The 25,451-nt window shown below is 35.0% G+C and overlaps 1 protein-coding gene across 1 annotated transcript in view; it reads left to right on the top strand.

Moving 5' to 3' along the window:
• Positions 1-25,451, top strand: part of LOC130230502 (plexin-B1-like) — a 110,320-nt gene that overhangs the window by 60,195 nt on the left and 24,674 nt on the right. The window contains 15 exon segments of the mRNA XM_056459537.1: positions 661-795; positions 871-993; positions 1,290-1,380; positions 3,900-4,057; positions 6,033-6,184; positions 8,563-8,668; positions 8,940-9,030; positions 12,903-13,038; positions 13,118-13,294; positions 16,283-16,478; positions 17,411-17,653; positions 20,231-20,413; positions 21,461-21,609; positions 21,782-21,882; positions 24,577-24,794. Of these exon segments, the coding sequence (XP_056315512.1) occupies positions 661-795; positions 871-993; positions 1,290-1,380; positions 3,900-4,057; positions 6,033-6,184; positions 8,563-8,668; positions 8,940-9,030; positions 12,903-13,038; positions 13,118-13,294; positions 16,283-16,478; positions 17,411-17,653; positions 20,231-20,413; positions 21,461-21,609; positions 21,782-21,882; positions 24,577-24,794 (2,259 nt within the window).

The following is a 25,451-nucleotide window of genomic DNA, read 5'->3' as shown; positions in this document are numbered from 1 at the left end:
ATTTTAAAACTTTACTCTCCACATCTGCCCTGCTCATTTTTCTGTTTTTGCCATTTTATTTAACAAATAGTTAATAGGTTGAATTAAATGTTACATGCAATGTCAAATGCATAAAATTAAGTTAGAATTATTAGGCCCCTTTGAATTTTTTTTTTCTCTTTTAAATATTTCTCAATTGATGATTAGCAGAGCAAGGACATTTTCACAGTATGTCTGATAATATTTTTTTCTTCTAGAGAAAGTCTAGAAGAAAAGCGGTTTAACATTTTTTTAAAGCCATTTTAAGGTCAAAATTATTAGCCCCTTTAAGCTACATATTTTTAGATAGTCTACAGAACAAACCATCATTATACAATAACTTGCCTAATTACCCTAACCTGCCTAGTTAACCTAATTAATCTAGTTAAGCCTTTAAATGTCACTTTAAGCTGTATAGAAGTGTCTTAATTATTTACTGTCCTCATAGCAAAGATAAAATAAATCAGTTATTAGAAATGAGTTATTAAAACTATGTTTAGAAATGTGATCTATAAAAATTCTTCTCTCTGTTAAACAGAAATTGCACACACACACACACACACACACACACACACACAATGTGATCAAAATAATTTTATTATGCATGCTTGTAAAATTGTTATTTTCTTTTAAATAAATCAGGCTGACGATGGCACATTTGTCAATTGGGGAGCATCTGCCTGTCCGTGTGTGGAGGAGATTCAAGGATCCTCTCTACTTCCTGTCCAAACGCAGAGAAAAATCTCTCTGCTGGCTCGAAACTTGCATCTCTATCAGGTAAAAAAAAAAAAAAAAGACATTTTAATGATATTAAAAAAAATCTGTACTTAATAAAAAAATATTTCTTCCTAGGACCAGGAGCTGGCATATGAGTGTGTATTGGTGATTGAGGGCCAGACTGTGGTGGTTGATGCAGATGTTGCACAGAATGAGGCGAACCCTTTGCTGTTTGACATCACTTGTCTTGCTCATCAGGTACCACAAAACAAAAATTGACTCCATTGGCTACCTGTAATGTTCACTTGCCCTTATATAATGGTACATAATGCACAAGCAGTGACATGTTCCCCTGCTGATCTCATCTCCTGATATCTCAATGGAATTTCCTGTCACTTCTCTGTAACGCCAAAACAATAATTTTAGATGTTATCTAAATTCCCTGAATAATTTTAAATGTTTGTGTGTTCTGTGTGAAAATACTGCAGTTTGCTGATTGTCTGAGTGTTGTCAATATGTGTTGACTGAAATCTTTCTACCCATGTCTTCTACAGTATTCATATGCAGAGCCTGTTCGGGAGTATAATGCCATGGTGTATGTGAAGAGAAAAGACACTTTTCATATTGACAGCACTGATCTTTATGGAAAGTATTATTGTTTTGATGCTCATAATGGCCAAGTTTATGCTAAATAAACATATAAATGTTGATTTACTTTCTCTCTCTCTCTCTCTCTCTCTCTCTCTCTCTCTCTTATAAGGCTTTTAGTTCTTAGCTAAAATTGGGTACATTGTATAGTGTACTAGTGTTTATATATACAGTTGAGGGCAAAATTATTAGCCCTCCTGTGCAATATTTATTCTTTTTAAAAAATATTTCTCAAGTGATATTTAACAGATTAAAAATATTTTCCATTTAATTTTTTTTCCATATTTTCTATTTTAAGTATTTCCTATGATCTTTTTTTCTTCTGGAGAAAGTCTTATTTGTTTTATTTCAGCATGAATAAAAGCAGTTTTAATAAAAATAAACAAAACATTTTAAGATCAATATTATTATTCCGCTTAAGCAATATTTTTTTTTCAATTGTCTACAGAACAAACCATTGTTATACAATCACTTGCCTAATTACTGTAAATTAGCTAATTAACCTAGTTAAGCATTTAAATGGCACTTTTAGCTGAATACTAGCATCTTGAAAAAACTTCTAGAGCAATATAATGTACTTTCATCATGGCAAAGATAAAAGAAAGCAGTTATTAGAAATTAGCTATTAAAATTATTATGTTTGGAAATGTTGAAAAACATTACACAGATATTGTGGAAAATAAAATAATTCAAATTTAACTGGAGGGCTAATAATACTGATTTCAATTGTATATACTAAATATACTATACTTTTACATTTATGTAGTCATTTATTACACTAATGTCACCTGTGGGTCTGCTTAACAGCTGAAATTGGATTTGTTTAATAAAAAATGATGAATCGAATGAATTAGATGTATGCAGTTGTTCCATAGTTACATTTAGAATATGACAAGATCAGCAGTGCTGTTCTTCTGTTTATTATGGCAGAGCTGATTTGAAACAGTCTACATTATATAAAACACAAAATAAATATTTATTATTTTGTGCAAATGAAACTGTCACTTTGTTGAGGCAAGTAAATTTTGGTCTGAGTGTCAAACGAAACCAAAGAAAAAACCAAAAAATGATTAAATGGAAATATATACAGTTTTCTTACCTTTAACTTGAGTATAGTATTTTGAATGAAAAAAGATAAAACCATAATTCAGTGAAAGTGTATATCATTGGCAAGGCCAGAAATTCTATTGAGTGGACGCAAGTAAAACCATGTGGGCGGTGCTTAAAAAATTAGTTTAGCAAATATTGATTACTAGCATTATCAAGGTTTTGGCTGAAAGAGAAAAGGTCTCAAATAGGAGCAATAATTATATCATTACTGTCAACTCTCCTGTTTTTTGTCAGGATTCTTTCGTATTTTACCATTCTATCCTGATATCATCCTGTTTAAGTATTTTCCTGTATTTCTCCAGTATTTTTAATCTTTCTATAAAAAAAAGTGAAAGTAGCATGAAAAAAAACTCAAATGTGATATAATTGCAAGAGATGTTCAAGAGAATTATGTTTTCGCTTTATTTTGGCTTAACCCCACGGTGAAATGATTATAAAAACAGCTGCATTCACTTTATTTCCATTAAAGCTATGGGTCAGTCGTCGCCCTTCCTATGCAACCTCTCAATCAGTCAATTCATGTATCTGTGCTGACTGACAGAGGCGCACCGTACAAAGACACTTTTCTCAGATCATCTTCTGCACACGTGATTTGAAGTGGAGCGAAAGTGGATGCTTTGGAATTTGGGTGTGTTTTTAAACAGACAAATACACTTAATAATATGCAAACAAATATTATTGTAACGTCTTAAACGTAAAACTTTGTCTTAAAACAGACAAACAGATTTTTAAAGTGACACCTCTGTTATCAAACAAAACAGTGGATCAAAATGAGAGATTTGCTGCTCCACACTAAAAACTATAGAAAATAGTTATTTAACTATAGTAAATGAGATTTTATAACTTGATTCAATTTTTGTATAGGCCATTAATTTTAGTAACCTAAACCTTTTATTTTATTCAATATGACGGGCGGGTAGGTATCCCGTATTTTTACATCCCAATGTCGACAGGTATGAATTATATGCCTAATTGAGAGAAATTAAACTAATTTAAAATTTCAGTTTTGCAGCATGCATGATAGTCATGTATTTCTTGTTGAAAAAGTACACTGTATATGTATATTATGTATATTAAGTACAGTACATGTAAACGGTATAAGTGTACTTTTTTCAATGAGAAAGAAACACGTGACTATATTATGTATGCTGCAAAACAGATTTTTACAATACATAAGTCTGTCATGTGTTTTTTTTTCTTGTTGAAACAACTCATGTATACTTAGTACATGCAAATGGTAAACACATGCACTGTACAGTTTAAAGGAGTCATGAAATTGGAATGCGATATTTACACATATGTGAAATGACCCTACAATAAAAACATTTAGCAAATGTCAGAACTCAAAGCTAACTGTGTGTATTGTAACTGTGTTGTAAATCCTGTGTGTGTTTCCACTATTGCAGTGACGTTATATAACTGTTCAGTTGGACACTCGGACTGTAGCCGCTGTCACACTGCCGATCAGAAGTACCGCTGTGTGTGGTGTGGGAGCACTTGTGTTTACAAAGGATCCTGTTCCCAACACATTCAGATGACCTGTCCTGCTCCGCTCATTCATTCGGTTTGTTAAACAGCCTCAAACTTCACAAAATGCAGCATTTTTTTGTATACAGTCAACATTCACAGTGGATTTAAACCTTTCATCAAAGTTGTGTTAAAATCAGGGTGTCTGCAAGGTCCTAAATTTCAAAAACTAAATTTTATGACTTAAAAGATCTCAAATTTAATTTAAGTATTGTGTTGTAGATCTTAAATCATTTTAAACAGGTCTTAATTTTCCTGTGTCCATGTAAAGTTACCCAATGGGGCTGACATCTAATTACCAGCAATCCATCTCAAAAGAACTTGTAAAAAAACGTACATTCACTCACACACATACACTACGGACAATTTAGCCTACCCAATTCACCTATATCGCATGTCTTTGGACTTGTGGGGGCACCCGGAGGAAACCCTCGCCAACATAGGGAGAACATGCAAACTCTACACAGAAACGCCAACTGACCCAGCCGAGGCTCGAACCAGTGACCTTGCTGTGAGGCGAACGTGCTACCCACTGCGCCACCATGTAGCCCCGTACAAGTGTCTTGAACACATTATATGTTGCTAAAAAATTTTTTCAAAAGTTAACATAACTTTTTCCTGAAACTTCATTTATAATGGTTTTAAATAGTCTCAAAGGGCCATGAAACCCCCTTCTTTTAGTTCAAGTCTACCAAATTTTTTCAAAAAATGCTTTGTGATGGGCGTGGAGCACTGAGAGCAGAGGGAGGAGAGGACGTGGCCGGCAGAGCAGGGGAAAAAGAGGTGAGCGAACAACTATTGTCAGTTGGCTCACAAAATGAGACAAACCGTGAGGAGACCCATGATTTTATAGTTTACAAAGTTAATGCAGAGAAATAAACAGTAAGAAATTTAATGTCCTGCTACGTTTGTTATTTGTAGTTTCATATACACATAATCATAATGTATTATGTCATTATAAAGATAATCATGTTTACGTAAACACTTTAAATGAGGAGGACCTCTCTTCTCCTCTATTCCCGGGTCTGAATACAGACACAGTGGATAGCAGCACAACAGGTCTCTTTCCCTCTCTATTTCAACCATTAATCCTGCTGGTAATCTGGAAGATCTTAAACATATGGCAAACACAGCAGCACAGATATAGGCGATGTGTCTCAATGGTAACAAACTCAAATGATAAAACACAAAGTCCGCCATTCTCCAATTCTCGTACAGCCCTGTACCGGGCCTGACAGAATCGCAGGGAAAAACATGCAACAAACATTGTGAATCATGGAAACAAACACATACGACCCGTGCCGTGCGCAGACGTGGTCTCACCCAGTCATTGGATTTCACAGATAGGCAGGTCTGCTTTGCCTACGGAAAGCACGTCTCATAGGATAAGAAAACTCTGCTATGAGTAATAATAAGAAACCAACGCGTCATCACTCCACTAGCAGATTTGCGATACGTCACCGATTTTGATTTCGCTCAAAAATGATTTTAAACCCGGAAGATAAAATTAGCTGACAAATGCTCAAAATTATCTAGTTTTCCCCACAATGAAAGCTGACAGGTGCTAATGTTGTATTAACTGATGCTCAACACACATAAATCTGTTTTTTTTTTTTAAGTACTCCAGGGTGTCCTGAACCTTTAAATTTGACTTGACAAAACCTGCAGAAACCCCTTCAAATTCTGAACAACATTTTTGTTTTAGGACAATTTCTAAAAACTGATTTTAATCCACTTCAAATGTTCACTACTATACAATATAACACTCAATGAAGTACAAGTAATACAATTAATTTAGCTCTAGTTTGTTATAACTGACCACTTGTGAGTATTGACCAAAACATGCAACTGATATATTCTTAAGTATAAGCAACAGAGAACTCATGAATGAATACCAAAATGTGATCATGATTATTGGTTTGATTGAAGGAAGTGCATGATCAGATTAAGCATAAAATCAATAAAAGCCACATTGAAAATGCATTTTAAAAATGCTGGTTTTCTGTTTCTAGGTGGAGCCTTTGTCAGGACTGGTGGAAGGAGGAATTACTTTGACTGTTTCTGGCTCTAACTTGGGCCAGAAAGCTCAGGATATCCTTCAATCTGTAACCGTTGCAGATGTGCCCTGCACTGTTATACCACATCTGTACGAAATATCTACCAGGTAAACACCCATACACTGTGTTACTGTTATCAGCGTTGTTATCAGCTTGTTGCTTCATATGTGTGTACTTTTTTCAGGATATGTAGAAATTGACTGTTCGAACAAACAGCATTTATTGGAAACAAAAAACAAGTCTTTACTATTACTTTTGATCAGTTTAATGTGGACAATTTTTTTCTTTTTAAAAATGGTTATGTATCACATTTTCCACAAAAAACATGAAACGGCTAAAATAACATTTGATTTTAGAGCCTTGAGTAATTAGAATAATTTCTGAATGATCATCTGAAACACGAGGCGTTTGGTATTGGCTTCCTTTTGCCATTTGAATGTGTTTTAGAAAAAAAAATTCAGCACAAGCATCATGTTTCATTTGAAAATTCTAGATTTTTCTAGTGCTGTGAAATTATTAATTGTGAATAACTTAAAAAATAAAAGTTTGCGTTTACTTAATTTTAAATGTACCTTGCATAATATTGATGTACAGGGTGGGCCATTTATATGGATACACCTAAATAAAATGGGAATGGTTGGTGATAATAACGTCCTGTTTGTGGCACATTAGTATATGTGAGGGGGCAAACTTTTCAAGATGGGTGGTGACCATGGTGGCAATTTTGAAGTCGCCATCTTGGATCCAACTTTTGTTTTTTCAATAGGAAGAGGGTCATGTGACACATCAAACTTATTTGGACTTTAACAAGAAAACAATGGTGTGCTTGGTTTTAACTTAAAGAGCCCATATTATACATGAAATAGGGTCATATTTAGGTTGTAAGGGTCTCCAACAACAGTCTAATATGCATGCAAGGTCATAAAACACTTTGATGGTCTTATAATCTGCATTTCGTTTTACCTAATTATCCCAACGACTCCCATATGAATCGTTCAGCGATTCATTTGTTCCCAACCCCCTCCTCAGCGCGAAGCTAATCTGCGCTGATTGGACCGATGACAGCCTGCTGCGATTGGTCGACAGTGACAGGCTTCAGCACGAGACAGAGTGAAATGCCCAGCTGCTAATCAACTATATAAAAGTAGTCACAGTGCACACGCGCTTCATAGTGTAAGGCTTTTTTCACACACACACACAACCCTCCTCAGAAGAACTAGGGAAAGCGACGCGAGTCTCTCTCTCTCTCTCTCTCTCTCTCTCTCACACACACACACACACAACGCTCCTCAGAAAAACTAGGGAAAGCGACGCGAGTGTCTCTCTCTCTCTCTCTCACACACACACACAACGCTCCTCAGAAGAACTAGGGAAAGCGACGCGAGTCTCTCTCTCTCTCTCCCTCTCTCTCTCACACACACACACACACACACACACAACGCTCCTCAGAAGAACTAGGGAAAGCGACGCGAGTCTCTCTCTCTCTCACACACACACAACGCTCCTCAGAAGAACTAGGGAAAGCGACGCGAGTCTCTCTCTCTCTCTCTCTCTCTCTCTCTCTCTCTCTCTCTCTCTCTCTCTCACACACACACACACACACAAAGCTCCTCAGAAGAACTAGGGAACGTGACACGAGTCTCCTGTCTCCTAGCTTACGATCGATCGCCATAGCAACGACAAACGGCAGTGGAACGCGAGCTCACAAAAGCCTTTAACGTTAAATCCGTAAACAAAGCGGCACGCGTCGCGTTTTTAACGTGGCTTACATGTGATGAGAGAATATAAAGAGTAACCGCGTGTACTGTACCAGGTTAACAACTCATCTTTGGGTAGAGACTGTCAATATTATCCATCTGAGCACAGCGTGACTTCATTGGACCGGCGGCGTCTGTGTGTGTGTGTCTAGTGTTTTTTCTGTGTTAGTGGGCGGGGCCGCAGGTTTCAAATCTCCCTGGTTTGCGCGCGTAACTACTGGCGAGGCTTGTGTTTCGTGGCTGCGTCATCGCGAAACACCTAATGACTCGTTATCAAGGCGACTCGTTTGAAGCACTATGAGTCGACTCTTTTATAGACGAATCAATAGTTTTAAACACTGTACACTTACAGATTTAAGCCTTAGCTGGATATTTCACTTCACTTAGAGCTGTGTTACACACTACATGGAAGGGCATTTTCAAAAACCCATAATATGGGCTCTTTAACTTCCTTCTTTCATGAGCCCCCTCACATATACTAATGTGCCACTAACAGGACGTTAATATCACCAACCATTCCCATTTTATTAAGGTGTATCCATATAAATGGCCCACCCTGTATATATAAATACACACATTCGTATATATACATAAGTGTTTATGTTAATACATAACATTATAAAGAATTCCCTTATTGTAAGGCTTTATTGGCATTTGTTCATTTGCTGTGTTTTATGCCTCTTTTGCGTTTTATATTGTGCTTTTATACATTTGTCTTTGTTTTTTAGAATTATATGTACAACTACAGGAAGTGGCAATGAGAAGTCTGGTCACATCTCGGTGAGAGTTTCTGGTGGAGGCTTCGGCTTGTCGAGTCAGATATTCAGCTATCAGGTTAACTTTTATTTACTACCAATAAGTAATATTTGTTTTTGTCCAGGGCTAACACCCCATTTATGTAACAGTTCATCATTTTTGTACACTTTTAAATACAGATTTAGAACTGCAATACACACCAATTTGTACACACCGCAAACTATAGTCTCTAAAGCATCTGATTTTTTTGATGAGCAGTGCCTGATTTTCTCCACACATACCGCTTAGAATTAAGGCCAAAAAGTTCTATCTTGGTCTCATCAGACCAGATAATCTTATTTCTCATTAGCTTGGAGTCCTTCCGGCGGGCTTTCATGTGTTTTTCACTGAGGAGAGGCGTCCTGCCTTAAAGCCCCAACTGGTGGAGTGCTGCAGTGATGGTTGACTTTCTACAACTTTCTCCCATCTCCCGACTAGAGCTCAACCACAGTGGTCTTTGGGTTCTTCTTTACCTCTCTCACCAAGGCTCCTCTCCTCTGATAGCTCAGTTTGGCAGGATGGCCAGCTCTAGGAGGGATTCTAACCATCCCAAACGTCTTCCATTTAAAGATTATGGAGGCCACTGTGCTCTTAGGAACCTTATGTGCAGCAGAATTTTTTTGTAACCTTAGCCAGATCTGCAACTTGCCACAATCCTGAGCTCTTCAGGCAGTTTCTTTGACCTCATGATTCTCATTTGCTCTGACACGCATTGTGAGCTGTAAGGTCTTATATAGACAGGTGTGTTGCTTTCCTAATTAAGTCCAATCAGTATAATCAAACTTAGCTGGACTCAAGTGAAAATGTAGAACCATCTCTAGGATGATCAGAAGAAATGGACAGCACCTGAGGTTAATATATGACTCTCACAACAAAGGGGTTGAATACTTTAGACCATGTAATACTTCCCTTTTTTCTTTTTTAAAGGTGCAGTATGTAAGTTTGACACCCAGTGGTTGAATTAGGTATTACATTCCTTTTTCAAAACAAACGCAAGCGCAACAATTCTGTGTTTTCTATCAATATGGGGCACATTAATAAGAAAAAAAACCTTAAGTGATTTTACCAAATGGTAATAGCTGGACTCAAGTGAAGATGTAGAACCATCTCTAGGATGATCAGAAGAAATGGACAGCACCTGAGGTTAATATATGAGTCTCACAGCAAAGGGGATGAATACTTTAGACCATGTAATACTTCCCTTTTTCTTTTTTAAAGGTGCAGTATGTAAGTTTGACACCCAGTGGTTATATTAGGTATTACATTCCTTTTTCAAAACAAACGCAAGCGCAGGTTGCCAGATTGAGGACCAGTAGGAGCGAATCTATCGAACCTAACGACTGATTTAAACCATGTTTTAAAATGAATATTCTCCATATTAAAAAGAGTTTTTGTTTTAACCAACACCTTTGTTTGATATTAGAAACAGCTTCTATTGCATTCAGCTGAACAGCAAGTCAAACTGATAATAAATTCCTAAGGTAAACCTCATGTGTTTTATTTAGTGTTAAATGCTAATAAAGTGAGATTGAATGTCATTTTACATGACAATTAGTGCCATACTACTGAAAGCAGCAGCAGAGTTTACCTCAGATCTTGAATATAAAATAAACTGTTTGAAATTGAATAAAAACTGTGACTTAAAACCAACACACAGTGATTCAGCATGTATGTTTAATATAATGTTAAGAGGTTTAATATGTTTTAATTAGATTATTAACCTTACAATTTCGTGAGTGAGTGCATATTCTGTGCTTCTGAATGGCTGTATTTAAATTTCATTGTGTTTCGTCAGGTGCAAACAGCCAAATTGCTTATTGCTGCAAAATTCGTCACGTAGCGTGTTGTTAGGACACAGGGTTACAATGTAACCTGCACACCTAATGTTTACGCTTGTAATATTTATATTATTTCATAATTATTAACCACATGTGGAACTCTGAATCTGCGTCTTGAATCTGAGCCTTTCTGACTGAATGAATGAAATATGCGGTTTTCCACAAAGGAAGCCCGGGGTGCTGAAATATAATTGGCTAAATTGACATTGGGCAGATTTAAAAAACCAAAACAAAGACAGTCGTTCCGGCACGAAACGCACATTTTCAAAGCAGAATAACTGACTTCAGCATTGTTTTTCTGATAAACAAGAATGATCTCTTGGCATGTTTCTTAAATATCTGCAAACATATTATGGTATTTTTATTTTTAAGATTCAAAAATGTACATACGGCACCTTTAGTAAATCAGCAAAAATGTCAACAATTCTGTGTTTTCTATCAATATGGGGTACATTAATAAGAAAAAAAACCCTAATTGATTTTACCAAATGGCTGCAATATTACCAAGAGTGAAAAATTTAAGGGGGTCTAAATGCTTTCCGTAACAATTGTATGTATGTATGTATGTACGTATGGTTTAATACTTTAGTGCAGGGCCATAACAAACAGTTATTTTGATTATTTAATTTGTTTTGAATGATTATTTTGCTTTTGCAACTAGTTAAAACACTAAGTTTAGCATATTCTAAGAAATTAATAAAAAAATCACATCAGCCTTTGAAATCATTGTTTTTAAGGAGCTTTGAACCAACTGAACATGTCACTCTCTTTTAACTTTCTGATTCTGTTAAATTCAAATCACACAAAAACATAACTAATAAATAGCTATTATATGCAAGTCAGGTTTTTCTACAATAGACATGCCAAACCTTAGCTTGTGGTCGAGCTGGGGTGTGTTTCTGAAAACCATCGTTAGCCAACTAAGGTTGCAAGGTACGTCATTACAAACATAGTTCGTTGATTTGGCATTTCCCAAATCTGTCGTTCCAATGAACATTTGCAAACTGCGTCACAAAGTTGTATGCTTGCGACTACACATCTACAGCTGTAGTTAGAAACATAGTTCCTGGCTGTGTTCTATTCCCAGGTATCCTCCCTATGTCCTATCAGTTTAGAACATTCAAACATTTAAACTTCGAATTATTAAAAATAAAAAAGCATTAAAGTAACCACTCTTAGGTGTAATTTGCTTTCAAAGTATTTTTACAGTTCAGTTTTAGTTCTTCATGTTTACAATTGCACTCCCTTCGTAGTGCACTTTGAAAAAATTGATGTCATTTTGAACACAACCGTGGCTCATGACGAAAGCTATAGGTGACCTAATATTTAAAAGTGGAATTTACTTTACGTCTCCAAAGTTTGTGAAAACAAAAAACATAACATGGGTTAATGCTTTTAATTTATAGTAGGTTATTTATTAAGTATTTGTACTGTATATGACATGGGCCTGCTGGTTAGCACATTTCTGCAGTGGTTTACATGTGTCAAATTGTACAAGTAGACTTAAAAAAAAAAAAAAAAAAAACCAATATCCTACTTAATTATAATAATAATAGTAATCATCATCATCAAAGTAGGATTTTTTACATGTCCTAATAAATAATAAATATTAAATTTAATTTCCTAATAAATAGCCTCATTATTTATTTATGTGATTTATAAATGGTATTAGTATAAGTGTTAGCTTTTGTAGTGATTTTATGTTTGAGAATAGAATATGTAATGTTCTCAATAATATTTGTAGAGGAAACATAGGTCCTATATGTGCCGTTTACATATATATCAATTAAGATGGAAAACAAGTGAATGTTTTTACCAAAACTAATATTGGATTTTTTTTAAATGTGTGTATGTGTAAAGCAATATTATTTGCACAAAGAATTTATAGGGTTCTTCTCTGAAAGAAGTTGTTACCACCCCGTTTAGAACATCATTATGAAGGTTTTTATCTGCGACAAAGAAACTATGGCTTTGGGGAAACACTCGTCACAACATCGTTCTTTTCCCAAATGATGCATCGTATTGTAATAGTTCAGCCGAGAGTTATGTCGTTGTTTGGGAAACGCTCCCCTGATTGGTGATTGGTGCATTTAAATTGACTGCTGTCCTTGTTTTTAAGAAGCACTTGCAATTTTAAAGAATCACGAGAGTTTAAAAAAGTTATATTACATATTCTATTTTTAATTGAGACAAGAATCATATTTTTGTACAGTAAAATAACTTTTTTACAACATAACTGAGGTTTCAATTTCAGTGTAATATTATCGATAATGCACACCATTTCATATTATGTTTTGGAAACACCTAAAAGGTTTCAAACATTTCACACCTTATAAATATCAGATCTTAAGTCTTTCTTCTGCTATCTCTTCATTTCAGGTTTATGATTATTATGTGAATAATTTCCACTGATTGTTTTTATCTTATTGCTTAAGAACCCGCAGCTGATAGAGGTTTCTCCTCTGAGGGGCCAAAAGCAGGAGGAACTACTTTGACAATCACAGGCAAAAATCTTTTGACTGGCCGCGTTACCGATATCAGTGTCCTGCTGGGGAATGTTCCCTGTTCATTGTAAGTCCTCCATGCATGAGTGTAATATGATCGTTGTCTATGATTGGGAAGTTCTTTTATCCCCTCTCTTCCTGTGCAGAATATCAGGTGTTCAGGAGGACTCTATCAGGTGTCAGACTGGAGTTAGTAACAGGACTGGAGAACATCAAGTAACTGTGCGCTATGGAAAAAATGAGCGTCGTCTCCCTGGCAGTGGCTACTTCTATACCCCTGACCCCAACATCACAGACGCCATGCCCTCCAAGAGCTTTATCAGGTATGTGCTGGAGTTTCTTACATTTATTTATTTAACAGTGACAAATAATAAAGAAAACACAGCAAATCTTCATGAAGATGGAAAAACCAAAGTGCTGAAAATAATGTACAGTGGTATAATAAAGAGTTTGCCTCTTTACAGTTTTTTTTTAATTCATGTTTTCCACATTTTATTTTAGATCATCAAACAAATTTAAATATATTTCAAAAATAACACAAGTAAACGTGTCATGCAGATTTTAAATCAAGGTTTTTATTATTAAGGGAAAACAAAATCTCAGACTGCATAGCCCTGTGTAAAAAAGGAAAATGTAAATTACTTTACTTCACTGAATACATCATAAAGTGTCATATCACAGAGAAAGGTCATGGTACTGTAGGACATTTTAATTCAAGATCTCATTGTCAAAAAGGAAACAAAACATGTGTTAAAAATAAATGACTAGATGAGTTGTTCCCAATAAGTTCAGTAGAATAAAAAATAATGTGTTTGGATTTAATAATTAGGGATATATGTATTTTTTTCATGATGCTCAATCACTTTCTTGGGTAACACTTTATTTTGATGTTCCATTTGAGCATTAGTGTTATTGCAAGTACATGCCAATTTACACTAACCATAACCCCAGACTAACTGTCTACTGATAATCTAATGAGAATTAGGCCCGTTTACACTAATACGTTTTGGTTTTAGAATGAAAATGATCCGCGTCCACACTAGTGTTTCACCCAACGTTTCTGAACAACTCTGCGTCTACATTACACTGCTAAAAACGCACATCACGTGACCACAGACACACACACACACACACATACTCTGGCATCTACCCATATGAGAGCTTTGCACATCAGACTGCTCATCAAGGATCTACCGCTGGATCTAATCTCACTATATTTGTTAAACATGATATTTAATTCGTCTTATTATCTATATCTAAGGACATATTCCCAGACTTTGGTCTTTTGAATCTATTACTTGTTCTAAGGTAATGTGTTCTGGCTGAACGCAAAGATAAGTTAGATTAATATATTATTTAATTTAACCGTGGACACTGATTATGCATATTGACTGATTGCTTGTCTTTATTTCCTACATTGTATAAATTTGTTGTATATTATACTTTTTTGATGGTCATTATTGATTATTAAAACTGATATTCAGTGAAAGAGAGTATGTTTCGTATTTTCAATGAAAATTAAAGGAGACATTAATGTTATATGCTCCATTTGTTATAAAAATGCATGAATAAATAAATATGTAGCTACACGACGCCTCAACATTTTTGGTGTCTGTTGAGTTGCTAAAATCAAAATGAAAATAGGCAGTTCCTCATATCATGTTTTCATTTTATTGTTAAAGTGAAACAGCATAGCCAGGGTGATGTGAATGAGGTTATAAAGTACACTTTTCCCTTTGAAAATTCACCCAACGTGTTATTTTTTCTTTTAAACTTGCGAAGTCTGAACTTAAAAGGAGAGGATGCAGGACTGAACTGTGTGTAGACTACTTAATATTAAGGGAAAAGCCCCAATCAGATAGGCGAATGTCTGCAGCCTCGCCTCTGTTTTCAGATGTCTCTGTTTTCCCCCATCCACACTGAGATGGAGTAGCAGCATTTTAGAATGAAAAAACGGCCTCTTCAGCGTTTCCAAAACGCTCTGTTTTTGGCACTCAAAATTCCAGCGTAGTGTGGACAGATGGCGTAACCATAGCAAAACTTATGCGCTTTAAAACAAAACGTATTAGTGTAAACGGGGCCTTAGTTGCAATCTAACTTGAATTCTACAAACAGACCATCAAAATAAAGTGTGACCCTTTCTTGTCTGGACTGATGTGTAAAAATGGAATTGTATTCTGTATCTAGAAACAGCAATACTTTACAATATGGTAATATAGTTAAGGCATTAGCTAACATGAACTAATAAAGATAAAAATCCGATTTTAATACAATTAGACAATACTCTGATTAAGAGTCTACCATGTAAACGGTGTTTTTTTTTTCTTTTTTTCTTTTTTTTCTTGATTAATTTAATCCGATTAAGGTCATAATTGAACTAAACAGAAATCGGATTAAGACATGTGGAGTATGTCGATTTTAGACACATTATTGAAGTGCAGTACAGACATGTATACACCTTAATCGAACTATTAGGACATTGCTGCATTTTGCGACAGGATATTCCATTCACACACGGCCATTTGACACTATTCTCTGCACTTATCGAGTCGGTGAAGGATCACAGACAACTGCATTGCGAAATGCAGAAGTTTTTTCCTATAAGGTGTGTCATATCAAATTCTATTAAAACAATACTCTTTCAGCAGTTCATACTCGCATCCAATATCTCGTTTGACACAGGGGGCATGCATGAAATATTCCTGAATAAAAGTGAAAGTGGCAAACTGCAGTTAAAGTCAGCAAATTAAAAATTAAACACCCGAAATTACATGAAACTCCAGAGAAAATGTGGATAGTGTGGGGACGTAATGACGTTAATCGAATTATGTGCTATAACATGTAAAATGGGATCATGAAAGGAACATTCAAAAGCAACTCATGTAAACACCTTAATCATATTATTGTCTCATTCAGATTAAGTCAAATAATTTGAATACTGATGTCCATGTCAACATAGTCAATGAGCAGCATATATTTTATAGCATTTATTAATATTGACCAAAGTAGAAGTTAAATTGTTAGATCACAGTGCAATAACAGATGTTAAAAAAATACAACTCGCATTTTAATGATGTGTTAGTAAATGTTGGAACATTTAAAATTAAAGTTCTATTTCATAATAATAATTAAATTAAATAAAATGTAATGTTTTTTATTTTTCAAAAAATATAGTTAACTAATGAGTCCTATCAAATGAAACCTTATTGTAAAGTGATATTCTACAACTTTTTTGTTTAAGCTTTCACATTTCTAAGACCTCTTTTCTGTGCTCTTGGAAATAATATTTCTTCTTTTATACATTCATACAGTGGAGGACGTGTAATTAAAGTCTCAGGCCATAACTTGGATGTGGTACAAAAACCTCGGATGCGAGTGACGGTGTTCCAAACAGACACCATTTCCACCCGGAAGAGGCAAAGGCGAAGGAGAAAAACTAGAAGTATAACAGATGTGGAAGGGCTGGAAACTGACTGTACAGGAAACACGCACTGTTCTGTCAAACGGGTGTGTTATTTTTATTCACTTCAATTATGCTTAAGCCCACACATAACATTGAAGTCAGAATTATTAGCTCCCGTGTTTATTTTTTTCCCAAATTTCTGTTTAACGGAGAGAAGATTTCTTCAACACATTTCTAAACATAATAGTTTTAATAACTCATTTATAATAACTGAATTATTTTATCTTTGCCATGATGACAGTAAATAATATTTGACTAGATATTTTTCAAGACACTTATATACAGCTTAAAGTGACATTTAAAGGCTTAACTAGTTTAATTAGGTTAACTAGGCAGGTTAGGGTAATTAGGCAAGTTATTGTATAGCAATGGTTTGTTCTGTAGACTACTGAAAAAATATATATCTTAAATGGGCTAATAATTTGTTAAGGTCAAAATTATTAGCCCATTTAAGATATATTTGCTTTTATTCTAGCCGAAATAAAACAAATAAGACTTTCTCTAAAAGAAAAAATATTAACGGAAACACTGTGAAAATGTCCTTGCTCTGTTAAACATAATTTGGGAAATATTAAAAAAAGAAAAAAAATTCAATGGGGGCCTAATAATTCTGACTTCAACTGTAGAATTAATTCTCAAATTATTATTGTTCTATATTTTTTAGAAAACTGCATAAACTCAGATAAACTGTTTGATATTAGATTATTCAGAGATGCATTATGAGCTATTCACTTTTATTTTAAAACTGTGTAGATCGTGAAAATAGTGAGTTGGTATTCTTTTGTTCTTACTTTATTGTCTAATAAACATTTATTCATTTAGCAGATGCTTTTATTTTAAGTTATATAATAAATATAACAGACATAACCCATATAGTTAAACAAGTTTAAGATTAATCGAATGAGTATGTTATTTTACCAGGAATGTTGACTCTCTACTCACAGTCTTTTTCTGATGTTTTCATTTTTTTCTGTAGTTTGAGGAGCACTGCGAGGTGCAGACCTCCTCTCTGTTATTGTGCTGGACCCCTGGTGTAGATGCTCAAGTACTCAGTGGAAATATGCACGTTGAGTTTCTGTTGGATAATTTACGCTTTGACTTTAACTCTGTCAGCCAGTCACCTTTCACTTATAAGTCCAACCCAACCCTTCACCCACTGAACCATCGAGATCCCACAAAGCCATACCGCTACAAACCTGGATCAGTCATATCAGTGGAGGTCAGTGGGGCTTTTATTACTGCATGTTTGACATTTATAAGATTTAAGTGATAGATTTACTAAACAGGGCAAATTTGCACTAGAGTGAAATTCGAAAACAACGCAGATGACATCGAGCAAATTTTAGACATAGATGTACACTACCTGACAAAAGTACTTTGTCGTCGATCCCAATTGTAAGAGCAACAAACAATAACTTGACTTCTAGTTGATCATTTGGAAAAGTGGCAGAAGGTAGATTTTCCCAATGAATCATCTGTTGAATGACCCAAACGTAACAAATACTGCAGAAGACATATTGGAACCCGCATAGACCCCAGATTCTCACAAAAATCAGTCAAGTTTGGTGAAGGGAAAATCATGGTTTTACATTCAGTATGAGTGCGTGTGAGAGATCTGCAGAGTGGATGGCAACATCAACAGCCTGAGGTATCAAGACATTTGTGCTGCCCATTACATTACAAACCACAGGAGAGGGCAAGTTCTTCAGCAGGATAGCGCTCCTTCTCATACTTCAGCCTTCACATCAAAATTCCTGAAAGCAAAGAAGGTCAAGGTGCTCCAGAATTGGCCAGCCCAGCCCAGTCACCAGACATGAACAATATTGAGCATGTCTGGGGTAAGATGGAGGAGGCAATGGAGATGAATCCAAAGAATCTTGATAAACTCTTGGGAGTCCTGCAAGAATACTTTCTTTGCCATTCCAGATGACTTTATTAATAAATTATTCGAGTCATTGCAGAGATGTGTGGATGCATCCTCCAAGCTCATGAGAGTCATACACAATATTAATTCTTTTTCCACTGCACCATGACTTTATATTCTATACTGTACATTTTTTCTGTTAAGTGACAAGACATTTGTCTAAGCAAAGTCAGACCTTACTGTCATAATTAAATAATTAAAAATCAAGGCATGATCATATCTTATTTTGGTAAAATAAGTTGAATCTATAGCCCTTTACCTTTCATAAAAGCCACTTCTGATACAAAATGACCAAACTATTTGTTGCTCCTAAAACTTGGATAGATGACAAGACTTTTGCCAGGTAGTGTAATATCTGATTTACATATTGACCAACACAGTAAGTGCAGCACAAATTAGCATAATGGCAAATGAGCAGAGCTGATGCTATTGAGGTCCAGATGATCTATTATGACAAGGAACGGTGCAATTTTTTAAAGGTTATTATTTTATTCAGGCTTATTTATTGGCCAAAGAATATTCATTTTAATAAAATGGAGAAGCTTAATATAAGTGACCTCAAGACAATGACAAATATAACAACTTTTACATGCAAAGCTGAATGACTTCAGAACTGGACAGTACCCATGCGCTCAGCTTAAACAGCTTATGTTTATTTACAGTAAGCCATTTCCAACTGAATTTACATGAGATAGTCCACAAGATGTACATTTTGACAACTGTTTGTGTTTTTGAAAGTTCAGGTGCAAAGAGAACAGATTGCACAATGTCCTATGATTGCGCTGGTATAACATGACTCACCCTAATTCCAGGTCATCTTTTAACTACTGAAGCAAATTAAAAATGACAAATTTGGTCGAGCACCATGTTTGGACTATGTTTTCCTCTTTCATTCCAAATAAAATACACATGTAAAACATCTTCTATCTTATATCACACACTCTCTGTTGTCTGCAATGTCTCTTTCTGGCAACAAAAGCAGCCATTTCAAGTTTTTTTTAGCGGTTAAATAATATTAATATATTGAAACACTAAATGAATATTTATATATATAATAGTATGTTAAATAATATTTGTAAATCTGGTAAAGTGTGTGCAAAGGCATTTATATTTTTATGTTCTCACAATCAACATTGATTGGTTTCAGTGTGCTTTAATGCTCAAAATACTTCAATCTTATTATTCCGTCACAGCATTTTCTATTATAGAAGTTATTCATTTGTATTGTTAAAAACCTCAGAGTGCTGATCACTATAACCACTAAATTACTATAGGTGACACGGCGGCTCAGTGATTAGCACTGTCACCTCACAGCAAAAAAGTTGGTTCGAATTGGCAAATCTGTGTGGAGTTTGCATGTTCTCCCCTTGTTCATGTGGGTTTCCTCTGGGTGCTCCGGTTTGCCCCACAATCCAAAGACATGCACTATTGGTGAATTGAATAAACTAAATTGGCTGTAGTGTATGTGTGTGAATGAGTGTTTATGGATGTTTCCCAGTACTGGGTTGCAGCTGAAAGGGTGTTCGATGTGTAAACCATATGCTGGATAAATTGCCGGTTCATTCTGCTGTGGCGACCCCTGATGAATAAGGGGGGACTAAGCCAAAGGAAAATGAATGAATAAATAAATTGTTGTAATATTTGTTGTGTGCAGTTTGCCTTCTTGTAAAGTTGATTTTTATGCACATTGGTGCTTTAATGTACATTATACCTTGAGATATAATTATACAAATAATTTCAACTCCCTTGTAACCAACATAATAATCTGGACACAGTGTGTTTTTTAATAATGAACTGCTGACTGTACAATGTATACCAATTGTCATGTTAAGAACTTCATCTAATGTGTCTGTTAACCTTTTTTTTTTCTAGGGTGAGAATTTAGACTTTGCCATCTCCAAAGAGGAAGTAGTAGCGCTGATTGGTGAAGGGGTTTGCACTGTTAAAACTCTGACACATAATCACCTTTACTGTGAGCCTCCATCCCAGCAACCCCCCCTCTCCCTCAGGCATGGACGCAAGCGAGAGGGAGCTGAGGCCTTTCCAGAGTTTATAGTAAGCATGAACCTAAATCCCTCACAACACACAGTGATTGACCATGGGTAAAAAACCTGGCAGCTAAAGCATTAGCTGCTGCTCTATTGACACTGTAGACTCTATTTTAACGATCTAGGTGCAAAGTCTAAAACGCATGGTGCAAAAGCATTAACACTTTTGCTGTTTTAAGGATGGAAAAATATGCTTTGCATCCTGGCGCATGGACTAACAGCATTGTGCTTATTCTCTTAATGAGTTATGGGTTTGTTTTGAGCATAACATGCAATCTACCAATTAGAGTCTCATTTCCCATTCCCTTTAAGAGTCAGTTGCACTGCGCCATGACACATTCGCTATTTACATGGCAGACTTTAAATAGAAAAATTTAATGCTTCACAAAGCTAGAAACAGTTAAACAGATCATCTGCAGTGCGAGGATAAAGAATGAGTCTCCTCTATTAGGTCTCTTTACTCACTCTTTACTTTTACTCTTTACTTTACTCCTTTACTTTCATGGATAAGAAAACGGTGTTGTACGCACTCCACTAAAGACATCCATTAGCCTACATATTGAATTTCGCTTTATTAAGCGCAAAGATTTGTTTCAAAACTATTTCTAAATTCAGTTCTAATTTTCAGCAAATGAATAAATTAACAATAATAAGGAAATGTGGTCAAACAACTGAGTTACAGTTGAAGTCAGAATTATTAACCCCGCCTGAATTATTAGCCTCCTGTTTATTTTTTAAAATGTATAAAAATTCAAAGGGAGACTAATAATTCTGATTTCAACTGTATATATTTATCTGATAAATATTATGTTTAATTTGACTTTTTTTATAGCTCCATATTCTCTTATAGTATTTAAGATTTATCCAGTGAGCGACTCAACAAAACGAGCAAAAACCTTTTTTTAACCATTGTAATAATTTCATGCTATTTTTTCGTATGATAGACTTTATAGTGCTAAAAGTGCACAGTCATCATCTATTCTGTAACTTAATTGTTTGTAGTAGGTGTTGTATTGCACAAACTGGTATGTGATGTGTGTCTGTCTGTTTCCAGGTCCATTTGGGAAACCTGAACTTTTCGCTGGGACAAGTGCAGTATGATTCTCTCAGTCACTCCATCTTTCCTCTGGTGGCACAGATTGGGGTTGGAGCAGTTGCTTCTCTGGTCGCTCTTATTGTACTCATCATAGTGTTCATATACAGGTCCGTATATCGTTTTAATTTGAGATGATATGCTTTAGACAGTGCTGTGAAATAGTACTCTATAGAGAATGTGGTATTTTTCAAAAATGTGAAAGTGCAGTTATTTAATCAGAATTTCTAGATAAAAGATGTACATTTTGCTTTCATGTTCTCTCATTTCTGTTCCACCCAGGAGAAAAAGTAAACAGGCTCTGAGAGATTATAAAAAAGTTCAGATTCAGCTGGAGAATCTAGAGACCAGTGTGAGAGACCGCTGCAAAAAAGAGTTTACAGGTAATTTGTGTATATTTAAGATCAGACTTCTAATGATTTAAAAGGATTACAAACTAAATAAAGTTTTATTACAGTGTAAAAGTGCTGAGTTCCACAAAATCGATTGAACATAACACAATTAAAGAGTCACAAAACACCATAACACATTTTTTAAGATGTTGACAGTCGTATATGTGTCCCACTCTGCTATAAACACTATTAGGACACACACAGTTGAAGTCAGAATTATTAGTCTATATATATAATTTTTTTTCTTTTTTGAATATTTCCCAAATGATGTTTAACAGAGCAAGGAAATTTTCACAGTGCGTCTGATAATATTTTTTCCTTTGGAGAAAGTCTTATTTGTTTTATTTCGGCAAGAGTAAAAGCAGTTTTTAATTTTTTTAACTAATTTTAAGGTCAAAATGATTAGCCCCTTTAAGCTATATATTTTTTCCCCGATAGTCTACAGAACAAACAATCATTGTACAATAACTTGCCTAATTACCCTAACCTGCCTAGTTAACCTAATTAACCTAGTTAAGCCTTTAAATGTCACTTTAAGCTGTATAGAAGTGTCTTGAAAACTATTCAGTAAAATATTATTTACTGTCATCATGACAAAGATAAAAATAAATAAGTTATTATAAATGAGGTTTTAAAACTATTATGATTAGAAATGTGTTGAAAAACTCTTCGCTCAGTTAAACAGACACTGGGGAAAAAAATAAACGGGCTAATAATTCAGGGGGCTAATAATTCTGACTTCAACTGTATATTTCACAAAAAAGTGAAAATTGGTTATGACCGTGTTAGTAGTTTGAACAAAATAGATTTTGAGTGCACGTTATACAAGCTTTGCATTTGATGTTGGTAATTTACATTAAAAAACATCTGAACTTAAAAGTGTTTTTTTCATATGTTCTGGAATCTTTTTTCCTAATCTTACAGTGTATTTGCACTGGATATAATCAGTTCAGCATGACTAGAGACTATAGAATATATTAAAAGTAGTGATTCTGTCTACACTGAATGCACTCAAAAAATGATTTTTGCTGCTTGTTCAAACTTACTTATATTACATGAGTTAAAACAACACATTTCTTAAAGGGCCATGAAACCCCCCTGTCTCAGCAGGGCGTTTTCACACGTCTAGTTTGAAAAAAGTCAGGAAAGTGGGTGAGTCCAGCTTTGTTTAGGTGGGAGTGTTGAGTGGCGAAAGAGGGAAGGCTTTGCATGAAAAAGGGGAGTTTCATTATGTGCACACGCTGATTTTCACAGCAGCAACACAGACGCAGGGGAGATAGACAGTGATTTGGAGAGCAGCATTTACAGCTGAGCTGTGTGGAAGTGGACGATTTTCAGTCTACAATATTGTAGTGATATTACTGTAAACTTAGTAATTAAATCATTTTGACTAAGGTATGTCTTTAAAAACTGAAAGAGTACTACTGACGATACTAACTAATTTAGCCTCTTAATAAACACAAACAAAGAACATTAATCACACACTTAAATGACAAATCCAGATTTCACCATTTCCAAAAGCTTTCATGTAAAAAATGTTCCAAGCCAAATATTCAAACTTAATTGTTTTATGGTCAAACAACTCAAATTTGATAAAAATTATTAAGTTTAGCTAAATTGATTTGTGTTGGGACAACATGAAGGAATAGTGTGGAACTCTGCATTTTTTTCAGTGTGTGGTGCGATACGACAACAAATAATCGGATTTCTGGTATTTCCTTAAAAGGAACTATCATTTTGTTGTTATAATAATAGAAACAATAGGTTACAATAGTGTATTCCATTATTCAAAAGACCAAACATGCACCTGCTTCAGTTTTTTTTTTCATAGTGCTAAATAAAAAAATGATGCAATAAATATAATCTATTCGTGAAAAACAAAGTGTATTTAAACAGCAATGACTGCACAGAAACCAAACATGAAAAGGTGTAAATTCAAATAATAAAAAAGAAAGTGGGGGGCATTTTTACCAGTATTTGATAGGACATTAGGAGGACAGAAAATAAAGTGGGAGAGAGGGAAAGGGGGGCAGGATTGGGAAAGGTCCACAGGTCAGGATTCGAACTTGGGACCCCCTGGTGCACTATATGTTGGCACACTAACCACTTGGGTATCGGCACCTACCAAAAATTTGTATTTACACAAACCGCTTAAGCCTTTAACTGCCTGCTCTACCTAATGTCTGGTTGACCATATTTGACTGGTGTAAATAATGACTGTTAAGATCATTCAAACAATGATTTAAATAATGGCTTACACTCGCAGTATTGTTAGTATACAAAAAATCTAACTTTAATCCTCTTGCACTTCTACACTTGATTTTAGTTTTAATGTAAAAAAAAAAAAACAAGAAAACATGTTAAATGAGAATCTGAAATGTTTTATGGCATACTTCAAAAAATAAAGATGATTTAGTATTGAAAAATGTTTTATTTCGATTGTTTTTTAAGTAAATTGGTCTTACACTTCATATTTTTGATTATGGGATGTGTTGAAAAAAATGCATTAAGTGTTTTAACTAGTGACATTAGGAGTTAAGAAATGCAGTCCAAATTTTTTTTAACACTGAATTTTGAGCAGACACAGACCCACTTTAGGGTGTAAAGATGGCTCTAGTTCTCTTAGTTTCTCCAGTGTAAAGCAGACTTGTAATAATTGCACATCTGACTCTTAAACTTTCTCAGACCTGATGACTGAAATGATGGATGTGACGAGTGATCTTGTGGGATCAGGGATCCCTTTCTTGGAGTACCGCATGTATGCAGAGCGTATCTTTTTCCCCGGACACCGAGAGTCTCCGCTTCGCAGAGACCTGGATGTGCAGGAGTGTCGGCGGGCCACGGTGGAGCAGGGACTCATTCAGTTATCTAATCTCCTAAACAGCAAACTCTTCCTCACAAAGGTACCTGAAGTAATACTTTCTTCTTTTGTCATTTTTGATCCATTTTCTCCTAAAATTACCTATTACATTATTCCTAACAGAGATTTTGAGCTGTATCTAAAATCGCCCCATATACTTATTCACTATTCCTTATATTAGTCCGCTAATAGAGTCCACCTAAAGGAGTGAATTTAAACACTGAGGTGAATTTGTAGTAGCTGTAGTAGCTAGAAGCGGTAGTTGCTGTACACATTAAAGAATCTACAAATCATTTAAACAAAATGATCATAATCATCATAAAAACAGCATTACATGTACTTACTATAATATTAGTAGACAACCCTAAAACAAGCCTACATTATGCATCCCTATAGTAAAGACATGTTATTAATGAATATTTTCCCATACTCTGTACACACACAATGACAAAATAACTGAATTTACAAACAATTTAGACATTTTGAAAGTTTAGATGGAAAAAAAAAACATTTTTGGGGCACTATATGTTGGTGCACTAACCACTTGGCTGTGTATATATATATATACACACACACACACACAGTTGAAGTCATAATTATTAGCCCCCCTGTTTATTTTTTCCCCAATTTCTGTTTAGCGGAGAGCAGATTTTTTTTCAACACATTTCTAAACATAATAGTTTTAATAACTAATTTCTAA

The sequence above is a fragment of the Danio aesculapii genome, chromosome 6 (assembly GCF_903798145.1).
Source record: "Danio aesculapii chromosome 6, fDanAes4.1, whole genome shotgun sequence".
Classification (NCBI taxonomy): Eukaryota; Metazoa; Chordata; class Actinopteri; order Cypriniformes; family Danionidae; genus Danio; species Danio aesculapii.
The sequence above is the reverse complement of the archived record's forward strand: the minus strand, read 5'-3'. Positions and strand labels throughout refer to the sequence as shown.